The 16,560-nt window shown below is 40.2% G+C and overlaps 2 protein-coding genes across 2 annotated transcripts in view; both read right to left on the bottom strand.

Moving 5' to 3' along the window:
- The window catches only part of LOC124805177 (myrosinase 1-like), a 113,121-nt gene extending 110,929 nt beyond the window's left edge, over positions 1-2,192 (bottom strand). Inside the window, exon 1 of the mRNA XM_047265664.1 lies at positions 1,919-2,192. The gene's annotated coding sequence lies outside the window, so the exon portion shown is untranslated. The remainder of the gene's footprint in view (positions 1-1,918) is intronic.
- Positions 2,193-4,157: 1,965 nt separating this feature from the next.
- Positions 4,158-16,560, bottom strand: part of LOC124805754 (myrosinase 1-like) — a 59,918-nt gene continuing 47,515 nt past the window's right edge. Inside the window, exons 9-11 of the mRNA XM_047266322.1 lie at positions 15,939-16,073; positions 13,447-13,553; positions 4,158-4,281 (exon numbers count right to left, since the gene is read on the bottom strand). Of these exons, the coding sequence (XP_047122278.1) occupies positions 4,158-4,281; positions 13,447-13,553; positions 15,939-16,073 (366 nt within the window). The remainder of the gene's footprint in view (positions 4,282-13,446; positions 13,554-15,938; positions 16,074-16,560) is intronic.

Genomic DNA, 16,560 nt, shown 5'->3' with positions numbered 1-16,560 from the left:
AGTTCCCTCTACTACCACGGAAGATATTCAGTGATGTCTCAACAGATCCCCTACCATCCTTTCCTTTCTTCTTGTCAGTGTTTTCCATTTATTCCTTGGAACTTCCGCCTTCCTAATCGGCCTACTGGAATACGATATAAGTGACCGTGATTGCATATGCCTAAAGAAATTTTATAGTGAATTAGGCTATCGTTACCAAAGGAAAATAACACCTGTTAGTTAAAGTGTACAACAGATCCTTCTGAAGAAAGAATCTATTCTAAATACTGGTGACAATTCTGAAATGGGAGGAATATAGTGCAATCGGTCACGAACCACAGAGGGGGGAAAAGGTTACCAGGTAATATTTACTGCAAAGATTACTGATAATACGAAGAAAACACTAATTAACTAGAAAGGGGGTAATTAAACGGTTACCAACTCCCTAGGTTAATGAATATCCAGAATCTTAAGAAAGGTAATGTCCAAATTAAAGCAACAAAAGGTTGTCGCGGTTTTCCACGAGACAACAGTTCACAAGAAAGTAAATGAGTCAGGCAGCACTGAGTCTGCGGTTACTTATTCTCAAACACTAAATTTTGAAAGTAAAGTGGAGTTACTGCTTAAATGAATGACTTGTGAGTAGGCTGTTTAGGTTCTTATATTGGTAACACCACCGCCACGGAGCGCTCTGTATGAAAATTACTGGCTGTGCTGTGTGCAGTCTGTGGCTGGGTGGCATTGTGGGAATTTGCTATTGTAGTGTTGGGCAGTTGGCTGTTAACAGCGCGTAGCATTACACAGTTGGAGGTGAGCCGCCAGCAGTGTTGGATGTGGGGAGAGAGATGGCGGAGTTTTGAGAGCGGATGATCTGGACGTGTGTCCATCAGAAACAGTAAATTTGTAAGACTGGATGTCATGAACTGCTATAAATATTATGACCTTTGAACACTATTAAGATAAATACATTGTTTTTTCTCTATCAAAATCTGTCATTTGCTAACTATGCCTATACGTAGGTAGTGCCTTCAGTAGTTAGAATCTTTTATTTAGCTGGCAGTAGTGGCGCTCGCTGTATTGCAGTAGTTCGAGTAACGAAGATATTTGTGAGGTAAGTGATTTGTGAAAGGTACAGGTTAGTGTTAGTCAGGGCCATTCTTTTGTAGGGATTTTTGAAAGTCAGATTGCGTTGCGCTAAAAATATTGTGTGTCAGTTTATTGTTGATCAGAATAAGTAAAGAGCGAAATGTCTGAGTACGTGCAATAACGTAAGGGGTTAACCAGCATAGTAATTCATAAATTTTTCTATGGGGACGTTTCAGACTGACTTAACTTAAACTTTGTTATGTAAAAGTGACTTCCCGTAACCTCAGAGTAACGCAATGAAAAATTAGGAAAAGGTCAGTAATTTACTTCTGATCATTGAAAGTCTGCATTGAACTGACTTTAAGCAAATGAGCAGCTGATTTTACTTTTAAAATAACAACAATAAAATACATACCAAGCCAGCAGAAGTCACTCGCTAAGCTAAATACAGAATAAATGAAATGTGTAACCTTAATTCGTGCTGCATCTTTAGTTATTAGTTTTGCTCGTGAAATTTTACGTAAATTTATGTGTCTGGGGTTAATACGCAAACCTGTAAATTACTTAAGGATCTGTTATGCAGTACAAGAATGAGCAGTTAGTGTGTCAGAAAATTTAGCCTGAAACTGGTCATTAGCAAACACGCATGACTGGCAGTAAATAGTTAATCCATTTTCATATTCTTACGACACTCAGTGATTGCATGAAAAGGAAACGGACCTGCCCGGTAATAATATCTGAGGACAATGACAACACAGGTGCCCTACAATTTTTAACTATTGCAAGTTGTTATTTAAGTTAGTCATACTTTATGAAAGACATTCAACTGTGTAAAGACTCTACAGAGCTGTACCTGTCAGCTAACGGTCTTACGATGTTGTAGCTGAGCGGACGACGAAGAATATAGCCGACGGCAATGCTGAGCTGCTGCTGTTGCTGCTGTTTGAGAACCCCGAGTCGCTTCCAGAGCCACGGGACGGGCAATAGTTGTAACTGCAGCTTCCTCCACCTGTCCACTCCGACCGTGCTTTCAATACTCGCGGGTTAACGAATCAGACGCGCATACACTGGCGTGAGCATAGCTGCACACCGCATCTGCGGGAGCGCCCGACAAACACTTCCGCACTCTTTCATCACTCAAGGTTCTCTGCTTCCTCTCTGCTCGCAACGCGACAGAGACTCTCCGCATGCAAAGATAAACAATGGCACAGCTACTGCCATCTCCTCATTGCTATCGATAATTTTAAATAACGTTCCCTGGTTATTGCCCAGCACTTTACAACATATTCATTATGATTACGATCAGTCAGAAATAAATACACTATCATATTGATTACGAATTAAATAAACTGCAGTTTGTGTAATAAAGCTTACAGATTCAGAATCAGAAATACAGTACTTGTTAACAACGGATATTAAACGGTGAAAAATTTTGAATCGAGCAGAATGTATTTTATGTACATCTTCAGGGTTACGTCCTTTCCTCACCGATTCTGTGGTGAACCTTATCTTCCTTTGTATTACCAGAACACCTAGTTTTCAACATTCAACTGTAGCGTCACATCTCCAATCCTTATCATTATTTAAAATTCAATAGTTTCTGGAACGATTCTGACACAATTTTGGGGCGCTCTAAAATTCTACCTTCACAATAGTTCTTTCGCCGATATCTTGTGGAAATAGGTGCTACGAATCATCACTTTTAAATAAGGTACTTTCTTAGCAGAAAATCATGTTGTCAGAATATGCATATCACCTCCACAATGTTCTCGTTGACAGTTAGCTGAAGAACTAGTTATTTCTAATAAACCTTGTAGTACACATGATAATTAATGGCAATAACTATTTCTACAGCAAAGCAAAGGAAAGGTCCAGAATTAACACAATTTTTGATTAATTTACGTTTCGTGTCATTCTCATAGAGAGGCGTTCTGTAATCTTCTGTTGCTTCCTCGACCTTGGGTCGTTATGTGAGGCATGATTTTTAAGACTTCGTGTTTCGCCTTGATCTAGCTATTATCACATTGCCTTCTCTACAACAGGATCCCTAAGCTTCTCTTCTAATCCCTGCGATTAACAACGTGGCTATCGCACTGCCCTCTCAATCCAGCTTTCCTACATCACTTATCTCTACAATAAATCGTCTATCATTAGTCACCTCGATAGTCATTCATAGGAAACCAAGTTTGGACCATTCCGTAAGCCGTCTACACTGTTCTCATCTTTAATAATTTCTTTTCACTGTCACGAATTATTTTCATCCGATTTGTTGCCATATCATACGGGAAGAACGATCGGTGCTCTAGGAGTCACTGTCCTCACCTCTGTGGTCATGTTTACTTACTTCACCATGCTGATTTAATGCATAACGTAAAAGCTTATGTACAACCAAAGTCTTAATGCCGTTTAAAAAAGGACGTTGCGTGTATTAAATGATGAAGTCAAATGCCATTTAATTAAGCCAAGTGTTACGTGAGAGAATCAGGAAGACGTTCAACAGTTCGACAAATTTTGACAGTAAAATTGTTAACTTTGAATTGCTACATCAGAAACTGCGATGAACATCGAGTAGAAGATGTGGCAGTCATATGATAAACTGCTGTAACTAGAAAGGGATCGCTAAAGGACACCAAAGGATGTCGAATTTCAGTAAATATAGTTCGTGTAGGTGTATACTCAACAAAAGATAAAAGGTTGAAAGATGTTGTAATAAAATATGTGAAGCAATTTGTTGTATAGCGGTATCTCTCGGTTTATTAAGATACTGATCTTGAATAAGAAATGAAAAGTACAGGTGTAGATTACTTTATTGAAACTGGTGCATGGAACAGCTGGCCACATTTAATCGAAACAACGCGTTTACTTCTACTAGAGAATTCTAGAGAATGAACTAATCCAGTGATAATTTCATGGAAATAATCGGTAGGGTATAGCAGAACTATTTCATATCATACTGATATTGCTAACACATCTAGGACTATATACAAGTTAAATACATTTTTGTCGAGAAAGAAAACCTAAAAACTTCGGGAGTTACTTCGAATATTTAACAAGAAGCAGGAATGTTATCGAGTGTAAGGCTGATCTTAAAACTAGAAGTACTCCTCAGGAACAGTCCTGTTCCTGTAAATGCCACCAATGAAATTCGCCGACGCCTTGGGAGTCCTCGTTCGCTCTGTGCTGTTGAAGTCCACGTGATAGACGCCGAACTTCGCCCTACGAACAATCAAATACGACAACATTCTTTCAAACAGAGTTACATTGCAGTTCGCTTATCCAAATGGCACAAAATAAAAATTAGTTTACTGACAGAGAGTATAAAGGATATGCTTGTATTTACTTGTATGTGATATTGTAAGGAGCGTCTACAATTACTCAGGTTCTTACAAAGGAATTACCCCAGCTCAAAGAGTGAAAAATGGCTCCAAGCACTATGGGACTTTACATCTGAGGTCATCAGTCCCCTAGAACTTAGAACTACTTAAACCTAACTAACCTAAGGACATCACACACATCCATGCCCGAGGCAAGATTCGAACCTGCGACCGTAGCAGCAGAGCGGTTCCGGACTGAAGCGTCTAGAACCGCTCGGCCATAGCGGCCGGCTTCAAAGAGTGAAACCTGAAACACAATTATTTTAAAATACCGATATACGTCTGTTATAACTACCATAATTGTTATGTATGAACATAACTCTTCTTCTATGTAGAATCAATGTTTGAGGATTAACAAATATAAGACCTTTCAAAGCTTAAGTCTGTGTAATTGGCAATTTCGATCATCAGATACACAAGACTCTCTAAGGAGTTATTATTTGGTGAAAGGGTGGACACATGCTTCTAACATATAAGTTAACAGTTGAAGTAGTTACACATCCACATTGCCTGACAGTGAAGCTCCTATTTTGTTCTTTTGTTACTTATCCGTCATCGAAAAGGAAATACGGGGTTTCAGTGAAATCACTAAACCACAACGATCACAGACAGACTCTGTCAATGTGAGTCCAGCATGCTGTGGCTGAAACAGGTCTATAATTTTTATATGGTTACAGTAACTATTAGAGGAACTGTTGGGTAGAATGTTTTATTTATTAATTGGTGAGAAGTTTCAGACAGATTGTCCATTATCAAATCATCCTTGCACACAAGTTTTACAAAAAGCTACTGGCCAAAAAAACAAATAAAATTGGCAATATACAATGTAGTGTCGACACACTAATGTATCTCAAAAAGTTTTGAGGTTCAGTGATGTTCATGTGCATTGCAGCGGTTATATGGTTTTCGGCCAGTAACTCACATGCACGTCTGGCTACAATGCAGTACTTACGATCATGGATGTTTTAATAAAAATGACAAGCCATCCAGAACATGTCTTCAATAAATAAACTACCTACGCAACTTGAGACTGTTCCTCTAACAATTTTGAGGGGTGAGGCGCTGATCTCAGTAGTGTGATGACTGTGGTGTGTGATTCTGGACAACTCCATTACACATACACTGGTAGTTATGTAACATGTCCTCATACATTCACAAGTGTGCACACTCTCGGTGCAGCGAATGGCTGTAGATTCCAACGATACACTGACATAAAAAACTGAAAATGGTTCACATACGTAGAAATAACACGTACTCTATAATAAAAGTAGAGCAGTCAGCGTTTCTTTCATATGAAGGGTCCAGGTTCAATTCCCTATATTTCTCATGGTGGCGTATAATGCCTACGGAACTACCTGTCGCTGCTGTGGTAGATATGATGATGGCTGCAAAGCTGAAGCAGGTAATCAATTTCAATAAAGTTATGTATGACCAAGACAGATTTTAATCAGTTATTCAGATATAAAGGTCACCGTTCCGATCAGGAAACAAGGCGAACTTGGGCTGGAGAGGCCAGTTCAGGAGCTCCTGAGTGGGAAGCGGCTGAGCGGGATGATTGTCAAATAATCAACGCCGTTTCACACCGTATCCAAATGAGGCTGCTCGGCGAAGATAAGTCCTGGAATATTCAGTGCCTGATGGCGGAGTTCAGTTCAATAGCCTCTATCACATACCTCATTTGCGTCTAAGGGCTTCCTGAGGTGATTACGTAAAACAAAATCATAGAGTAGACGGAATAAGGAAAATGACTGCTTAACTGTGAGAGCACTGACGCTCAGCTTCACAACTAGATATAACAGACTAATCAAGGTACTGGCTGATATGGATTTTAAAACGCCTTACTATGTTTTGGAAAAAGACTATTATATTTGAGAGTAGGGGGAAGTTGATACAGTCTGTAGCTCCGAGTAAAGATCAGGTGGGAGGTGGGGTCACTGGATAAAGGAGTGTGTAAGCTTGTCTGTGGGACATTCAAATTCATTTGTGGTATCGATAGTGGACATCGCGAAAATATGATATTACTTTTTAGACATTTCAGCATGTATAACGTTTCCTGGTAAGATGCTGGAGACTGATCTGTACCACTTTCGGCCATAAATTACAATCCTGTAAGCAGAGTATCAAGTTTCGCACCATCGTTGTTCACCGAAGAGCAAAAGAAATGCTGCACCTCCCTAATATCGTCTAGGGCCTCCGAGAGCACGCAGAAATGCCTCAACACGATGTGGCATGGACTCGACTAATCTCTAGAGTTGCGCTGGAGGAAACCGACACCATGAATCCTACAGGTCTGTCCATACATCCGAAAGAGTACGAGGGACTGGACATCTCTTCCAACTAGTGCGTTGCAAGGCATCACAGACATCCGCAGTGATATTCATGTCTGGGGAAACTGGTGGCCAGTGGAGGGGTTTAAATTCAGAAGTGTTCCTGGAGCCACTCTGTAGCAATTATGGAAGTGAGGGATCTTGCATTGTCCTTCTGGATTTGCTCAGTTCCGTCAGAATGCTCAATGGACATGAATTGATGCAGGTGATCAGACAGTATGCATACGTACGTGTCACTTGTCAGAGTCGTATGTAGACGAATCAGGGATCACATATCACTCCAACTGCACACGCTCCACTCTATTACAGAGCTTCCACCAGCTCGGACAGTCACCTGCTGACGTACTCGTACACGTCCATCTGCTCGATGCAATTGGAAACCTCCGACCAGACACCAGTCAAACGTCGGTGTTGATGGACCCAGGCAAGTCGCAAAGCTTTGTGCCGTGCAGTCATCAAGGGTACACTCTGAAGTTCCACATCGATGAACGGTTGAACGGTTCGCATGCTGACACTTGTTGATGGCCCAGCACTGAAATCTGCAGCAATTTGCGGAAAGGTTGAACTTAGTCACGTTGAACGATTCTCTTCAGTCGTCGTTGGTCTCGTTCTTGCAAGATCATTTTCTAGCAGCAGCGATGTCGGCGATTTGATGTTTTATCAGATTCCTGACATTGGCGGTACACTCGTGAAATGACGTACATGGAGTCCCCACTTCATCGCTACCTCGGAATACTGTGTGCTATTGCTCGTGCGCCGACTATAGCACCACGTTCAAGCTCAATTATATCCTGATAACCTGCCATTGTAGTAGCAGTAACCGACCTAAGAACTGCGCCAGACACTCTTTGTCTTATATAGGCGTTGCCGACAGCAGCGTCGAATTCTACGTGTTTAGAATTTTATTTTTATTTTTTATTTATTTATTCATTTATTTTTTGGGTGATCAGCCTTCTGACCGGTTTGATGTGGCCCAGCACGAATTTCTCTCCTGGGCCAACCTTTTCCTTCAGAGCTGCATTTCTACCATACGTTCTCAGTTATTTGCTGGATGTATTCTAATCTCCGTCTTCCTCTACAGTTTCCGTCCCCTACAGCTCCCTCTATTACAATGGATGTCATTCCCTCATGTCGTAAAAGATGTCCTATCATCCTATCCCTTCTCCTTATCAGTGTTCTCCACATGTTTCTTTCCTCTCCGAATATGCGCAGAACCTCCCATTTCTTACCTTGTCAGTCCACTTAATTTTCAAAATTCGTCTGTAGCAGCACCTTTCAAATTCTTCGATTCTCTTCTGTTTCGGTTTTACAACACTCGATGTTTCACTGTCATACAACGCTGTACTCCAGACGTACATTCTCAGAAACTTCTTCCTCAAAATACGGCGTATGTTTGTTACTAGTAGACTTCTCTTGGCCAAGATTGCCCATTTTGCCATTGCTAGTGTGCTTTTGATGTCCTCCTTGCTCCGTCCGTCCTTGGTTACTATACTGCCTAGGTAGCATAACTCCTTAACCTCATCTACTTCGTGACCATCAATCTTGATGTTAAGTTTCTCGATTTTTCCTTATTTCTGCTGCTTCTCATTACTTTCGTCTTTCTTCGATTCAGTCTCAATACATATTTTGTAATCATTATATCGTTCATTCCATTCAGCAGATCATGTAATTCTTCCTCACTTTCACTCAGGATAACAATGTCATCAGTGAATCGTACCATTGATATCCTTTCACCTTAAATTTTGATCCCACTCTTCCCTCTTTTTTTGTGTCCATCAGTGCTTTTCAACGTATAGATTGAACAGTAGGGACGTAAGAATACATCCCTGTCTTACACCCTTTTTAATCAGAGCACTTGGTTCTTGGTCGTACATTCTTATTAGTCCCTCTTAGCTCTTAGACATATTGTTTATTAACCGTCTCTCCCCATAGCTTACCTCTATTTTTCTCAGAATTTAGAAGATCTTGCACCATTTTACATTGTTAAACGATTTTTCCAGATCGACAAATCTTATGAACATGTCTTGATTTTTCTTTAGTCTTACTTCTATCATCAGCCGCAATGTCAGAGTTGCCTCTCTCGTGCCTTTACCTCTTCTAAAGCTAAACTGATCGTTATCTAGCACATCCTCAATTTTCTTTTCCATTCTTCTGTATATTATTCTTGTCAGCAACTTGGATGCATGAGTGGTTAAGCTGATTGATAATTCTCTCGCACTTGTCAGCTCTTGCAGTCTTCGGAATTGTGTGGATGATATTTTTCCCAAAGCCAGATGGAATCTCACCAGATCTAGATTCTACATACCAACGTAAATAGTCGTTTTGTTGCTACTTCCCCCAATGACTTTAGAAATTCTATAGAATGCTGTCGATCCCTTCTGCCTTATTTGATCTTAAGCCTTCCAAAGCTCTTTTAAATTGTGATTCTAATACTGGATGCCATACCTCTTCTAAATCGACTCCTGTTTCTTCTTCTATCACACTGAAAAATTTTCTCCCTCATAGAGACTTTCAATGTATTTTCTCCGGTAGTCCGCTCTCTCCTCTACAATTAACAATGGAATTCCTGTTGTACTCTTAATGTTGCCACCCTCGCTTTTAAGCCTTTCTACATATCTCTGTATTTGCATACGCATGCCTATACCAGTTTCTTTGGCTCTTCACTGTATAAACTAGTCAACACGAAAAGAACTGATTTGTCTCTTCCAGCAACTACATCTAAATCATTATAGAGATATTTAATATTTAATACTGACACAGCGACCTATAGCCGACAATTTAACGATTTCTTTATCATTAACTGAAGCTTAAAGAATTCATTAGGGTCTTCAGATACACGCATCCATATTGCACCTACATCTTTTCTAATGTCAATAACCCACGATTCACAGGTCGTCGTCTCGATCCTTTTTCACTACTTGGAATCCAGCTAAGAGCACCCTGGTACATCTAATTCAGATTCCTGTATCTGCATGCCCCACTCACCTCAATTTTAGTTTGTGAAAATTACGTTTTATACTCCAGGTGTTTCTCCCACATATTCTCAAGATGTATCTCTTCATTTCTTATTTGTTATTAATGAGGTATGCACTAAAACAATCGATCTGACATCCACAGCTCAGAACTGGTAACTGTAAAGCATTTTTCCCAGAAATTCTGAAAACTATTTGTTCATCCATAAGCACTGGGGGCCAGTTTCTATATGTGGCTTTAGCATCCATCTGCGTTCAATACGGAAACTCGTCTAGTCTACGACTACATTGTTTATTTGTACTACTTTTTTTCGGTATGTTAACTAAAATAGAGGCTGACAGTATTTCAACGAACATGGGACTGACAGGTATGTGGAATCTCCTTCCTGAGTCATCTTTCAATTCAGAATCCGTACTAATTGAGTAAAACGGAATCTGGTACATTGGCAGATATGGTGTGAGACATACTAACTTAAGACGTTCGAGATAGGACACGAATTGCTTGCAGAAGAAAGGAAAACCAGGTAGAAGCAAAAATTGGAGAATATTTGTTGTTGTTCCAAGATTATACCATTACTAGATTTACATAAGGTCTTTGAAAATAAAAATTAGAATAATCTCATTCAAATTTTGAAGGTAGCAGTGATAAAATGCCGGGAGCGATAAGTTAATTACAAGTTTTATAGAAACTTGACTGCATTTGTAAGAGTGGAAGGGCATGAAAGAGAAGCAGGAAGACAAGCACTGAGAGTGGGTTTGACATGGCTGTAGCCTCCACCGGATGTTATTCTCTCTATACATTCAGCAAACATTAATGGAAACCAAGGAGGCATTTCGAAAAGGAATCAAATATCAGGGAGGAAAAATAAAACTTGGCGGCGTACCGATAACATTGTAATTCTGTCATAGGCGGCAATAGTTTTACATGAGTATTTGAACGGAATGGATATACTCTTGAGAAAGAGGTTACACGATGAATGACAGCAATAATAAAAACAAGGGTAATGGAATGTAATTGATTTAAATCAAACGATGCTGAGAGGATTATATTAAGAATTGACACAGTACAGGTGGTGGTTGGGTTTTGCTGTTAGGAGAGAAAAGTAACTGACTATGGGCAAAGTAGAAAGAACATAAACTGCCAACTAGCAATAGGTAGAAAACCGTTTCTGTAAAAGACTAACTTGTTGAAATCGAGTCTGTAAAAGAGGAATCTGTTAAACTCGCATGTAGATATAATTGTTAGGAAGAATTTTTTGAAGACATTTATCTGGAGTGTATCCTTGTATAGCAAAAAAAAAAAAAAAAAAACGCTCAGACAGGTAGAGAACATAACCTTTTGAAGTGTCATGCTGCAGAATAGTGTTGAAAATTAGACAGGTAAGACGAATAACTAATATGGAGATTCTGAATCGAATTGGGAAAAGAAACAAAATTTCTGGCACAATATCACTAAATGGTGGCATCGTTTAATAACACAAATCCTGAGATGTCAATTAATTGTCAGTCTGGTAACGGAAAGAAGTTGAGGAAGTTTGGAGGGTAAAGATTATGAAGGAGGAACGGGGTTTGAATACAGCAGGCAGGTTCAGGAATGTTGTCGTACTAACGCAGAGATGAAGAGGCTCGCACAGGATGAAGTAGCGGGGAGCAGTGCATCAAACTTGTCTTCGGGCTGAAAGACTACATCACGACAGCAATCGAAAGCTTCCATCAATCCACGAATACCAGACGAACCTGTTGTCCCTCCCATTGACATTTTACAAAATATTTTTCAGGACTTTCTAACGTTTCTAAGGGTGTGTGATTGTATTTCGTTTGTGTGTGTGTGAGTGTGTGAGCCTTAAGAGAGTTCAACGGCGAGGTTAATAGTACTGGTCGGAACTTACAAATGGTCCATTGTGCAATCAACACTTCTGTAGCCACCTTGTTACTTTTACCGAATACGATCCTATGCCCTGAGACCACGGCGCCAGTAACGCGTACACAAGTTATAAATGGGCATTGTATTGGCGGAGCTGTCATTTATACTCTGGTGATTCGTGTGAAAAGGACTCCGTGGTGATAATGGCCGCGCGACGAGAATGAACAATCTTTGGACGCGATGCTAGACGCATGGGACATTCCATTTCGGAAACTGTTAGGAAATTCTGTATTCCGAGATCCACAGCGTAAAGAGTGTGCCGTTAACAGCAAATTTCAGGTATTATCTCTCACCATGGCCAACGCAGTGGCCGACGGCCTTTACTTAACAACGGAGCGCAGCGGCGTTTGCAAAGAGTTGTCAGTGCTAACAGGAAAGCAACACCGCATGAAATAACAGCAGAAATCAATGTGCGTCGTAAGACTGACGTGTTCGTTACGACAGTGAGATGAAATTAGGCGTTAATGGGCTATGACAGCAGGCGACTGAGGCTAGTGCCTATGCTACCAGCTCAGCATCGCCTGTGGGGCCTCTCCAGGGCTCGTGACCATATCGGTTGGACTCTAAACGACTGTGAAAACCGCTGCCTAGTCACATTAGTACCGGTGTCAGTTGGTGAGAGCCGATGACAGGATTCGAGTGCGGCGCCCACCCGACAAAGGCATCAATCGAAGTTGTCAACAAGGCACTGTGCAGGCTGATGGCTCTCCACAATGGTGCGGGGTGTTTTTAGACTGACTGGACTGGATCATCTGGTCCAACTGAATTGATCAGTCACTGGAAATACTTATATTCGACTACCTGGAGATTATCTGCCGTCATCGGTATACTTCATGTTCCGAAACAACGAAGGAATTTTTACGGATTTCGATGCGCTGTATCAACAGACCAGAATTGTTCACGATTGGTTTGAAGAACATTCTGTATAATTCGAGCGCATGATGTGGCTACCCGTCAAATATTTATGGGACATAATCGACAGGCCAATTCGCGCACAAAATCATGCACCAGAAATACTTTCGCAGTTATGGACGGCTACATAGGCAGCATTGCTCAATATTCCAGTAGGGGACTTTCAACGACTCGTTGAGTTCCTGCCAAATCGAGTTGCTGCACTACACAGGGATGAAGGAAGTCCTCAAGATATCAGGATGTATCCCAAGAGTTTTGTACATCAGTCTATTTTATTTCTACACAGTTATCGAGTATATAAGAGTTTGTAAAATTTATTCACAACTGCGGAATATTTGTGACATTAGCTGCATTAGGTATGAACATAAACCTATAGTAACACACAACAATTTGCCCCGAACCCGGACTCGAACCTGGATTTCTCATTTGTCGCCAGCCGTGGCCTTCATAACTTCAGCTATCTGAGCACACTTCCACAACCGACACAAACTTCCATACTTGTTACTGCGTACGTTCGACTCCATCACCGACAATTTTACTTGGATTCCCTCCAAAGGGGTTCAAGGCAGAAAAGGTACTTGACGTTTGCCCATCGAGGCTTCTATTACTTATTTTTAAATATGTGTGAAGAATCAGACATTGGTGACGATCTTTCAGCTGCATGAAATTTATGAAATTTCTTCACAATTCATAACTTTAGTTCAGCTATAAGATCGTCGTTCTACAAATTGCATGTTGTGAACGAAATTATCGAAAGGAGCTAATCGTGGCTATATACATGCCAAATGCTCAAAGCGCTTATCATACATACAGCTGGTCTAAAATTTCAGAAACTGCACATGATTCAACAAATTGAATATTATGTGACTTACGAGAATCCAGCAGTCCATTCTAGGTTGTCGATGATGCTCCATGTCATGTACCCAAATACATTCACTCCATCTTCGTTGACAGCTTTAAGCATTTCAGCCAGATAACTCTGAAACAAAAACAGTAAAATATCTCAAACAGTTATAGACTAACTGGAGACTGACTGTGAACTAAGCTATCCCTCACAACGTGGGCCTTTGCGATGAATATTCGGCACTTTTTAAGTTACGGACGCTACTGACGCTTGCATGAGAGTTCATTCACAGCTGGCCGTGAGCGTCTTATAAACAGCTAATGATTAAAGGAAACTTTCTGACATCATTGCCCTACAAAAGTAGTCAGTTAGTTACACAAGGCAGCCAACGTTGTGGTAGTTAACAATATGATAAAAACTTCGTATCTGTAATACAGTTTTTATTCATAAAATAATAATTTTGTGTAATTGTATCAGCTTAGAGGCTTTATTTTTGATACAATAAATAAGATACTTTAACTTAGTGTCATACTTTGTTCTAACTACTTCACATGATGACCTGTTACACCTTAAAATATCATAATTTGAGTAAACTTCTCAATAAAGCCATTATTCAATTTGTAAGCAAAATACAAAGTAATTTAAGTACGTAAAGATACGAAAAAACTTGTAATTTTGCAGATCAAGTTTTCAGAGAAAAATTTCATATGTAGTAGTGACTTTCGAAGGTGCTGAGTAAATGAGTACTTCCAGTTTTACGATAATTTGCTTTCAGCAACAAGCAAACTAGTCTCTCACTGAGATGTTGTAGAGGAAGTATGGTCACCTTTGACATTCTTGGGCGCTTTCAGGCAATCGCTGCACTGTTAGTTAAAAAAGCGCTGGCTCGTGGACAGCTTTGAAACTCACTTGTTCTGAGAGGTCAAATGTCAGATGTGGAACTGCGTGTTTGCAGTTGTTGCCGAGAACGCTTCATGTATTCGAAATACTTGCTCATAGGCAAGATCTTGTAGTCACGTCTTTCGTATGGTGTTTGCATTCCATAGCTTTCTTTTATTAATTTCGCCTGTTAAACTGCGCTATGAATTACAAAGGTGAGCTGACACTCAGGCATGTGCTTTCACTAAACGTGAAGCTGGTTGCAGGATCCTATTCTACTCATTGAGTCCGAAGCATTATGTTTTCTACATCTACATGTACGTTATTACTCTGCTATTCACAATAAAGTGCCTGGCAAAGGGTTCAATGAACCACCTTCCAGCCGTCTCTCTACCGTTCCACTCTCGAACGGCTGCGAGAAAAACGAGCACTTAAATTTTCTGTGCGAGCCTTAATTTCTCTTATTTTACCGCGATGACTATTTCTCCCTGTGTAGGTGGGTGCCAACTGAATGTTTTCGCAATCGGAGGAGAAAAACGGTAATTAAAATTTCATGAGAAGATCCCGTCGCAACGACAAATGCCTTTGTTTTAATGGTTGACACTCCAATTCAACGGATCATGTCGGTACCACTGTCTCCCCTACTTCGTGATAATACAAAACGAGCTGCCCTTCTTTGTACTTTTTCGATGTCATCCGTCACTCCCACCTGATACGGGTGCCACGCTGCACAACAGTACTCCAGAATAGGGCGGACAAGCGTGGTGTAAGCAGTCTCTTTAGTGGACCTGTTGACCTTCTAAGTGTTCTGCCAATGAATCGCAATCTTTGGTTGGCTCTACCCACAACATTGTCTATGTGATCGTTCTAATGTAGGGTACTTGAATTGTAATCCCTAAGTATTTAGTTGAATTTACAGCCTTCAGATTTGTGTGACTTGTCGCGTAATCGATATTTAGCGGATTTCTTTTAGTACTCAAGTGAATAGCTTCACACTTTTCTTTATTCAGGGTCAATTGGCACTTTTGACACCATGCAGATATATTATCTAAATCATTTTGCAATTCGTTTCGGTCATTTGATGACTTTACAGGACGGTTAATGACAGCATCATCTGCGTACAATCTAAGACGGCTACTGAGATTGTCTACTATGTCGTTAATATAAATCCAGTGTTATTTTTCAAACAAGTATATACAATTGTTCCTCTGCTTTCCATTTCAGTCTTCCGATGATTCTCAAATATTTGTCCGTTGAGATTGTAAGTCTGTTTCCACATTTAATTTTCCTGTCACTTGCTAACGTTACGTGACCTTTCTTCCAGACATTTTTTCACAGGAAATTTGTGGATCCACTGTGATTCTCTTATCACTGACGGCTATTTCTGTCCAATAGGTCTACTTTATCATAGAGCTACTTTTCGACGCTCATTGTTTTAATTGTTGCATGTGTGCTTCCTAGGCAGCGTAAGTGCCATACCGGTAGATATACTCAATTTCTGCCTAATTAGTTAATACTGCCTTACTGCACAGGAAAAAAAAGTAAGATTCATTAAAACAGACACAATGTGATACATTTTTTACCGAGATAAATCGATGCTGAGTCTACTTTTAACAGAGAATTCAGGCGTTGTATACTTACGCCATAATAGTTGATGCGCTCTTGGTCATCGAGTTCTCCATAGTCGGGGTAACCATTCTCCGTTACAATGATGGGATATCCTGCGTACTCTGTGGACACCCAGTTCAGCACCTTTCGGAATCCCCATGGCACCACCTGTAATTAGTAACGTAATGCGAAATGAAAAACAGGTGTAAATGGGAAATATGTTATTTCTGGCGCTTAGATGATAATGTGAGTACTATTCACAAAAGTTTAAGCCAAGTTAAAACAGAAACTGGAGAAATAAATGAAGCATCAGTAAGTTAAATAATCCGTAATTTTACAACGGCAGTACACTTCCCTAATTAAGATAGTACAAAGTTACATACTGCAGCAGAGAAGCTTAGATACAAGTCGTTCCAAGCTGACAGACGGAAAATAGGGCTAAATGATACTGCAGATGACAATATAAGCAAATTACTGCTCTGGTTTCCTACAAGTATTTCTTATTTTGGGCCTACAGCAGGGGTGAAATGTCAGCTTATGTTTTTCTTCCGGTCTTTCAGTGCTTCGAGGAACTGTAACAAACAGTCTACGACACAAAAATTCCTCTTTCTTGTCAGGTTCCTCCAACTGCATCCGAACATACTCTCTGCAAGCT

This window comes from Schistocerca piceifrons, chromosome 7 (genome assembly GCF_021461385.2).
Source record: "Schistocerca piceifrons isolate TAMUIC-IGC-003096 chromosome 7, iqSchPice1.1, whole genome shotgun sequence".
Classification (NCBI taxonomy): domain Eukaryota; kingdom Metazoa; phylum Arthropoda; class Insecta; order Orthoptera; family Acrididae; genus Schistocerca; species Schistocerca piceifrons.
Note: the sequence above shows the minus strand (reverse complement) of the source record. Positions and strands in the feature narration are given on the sequence as shown.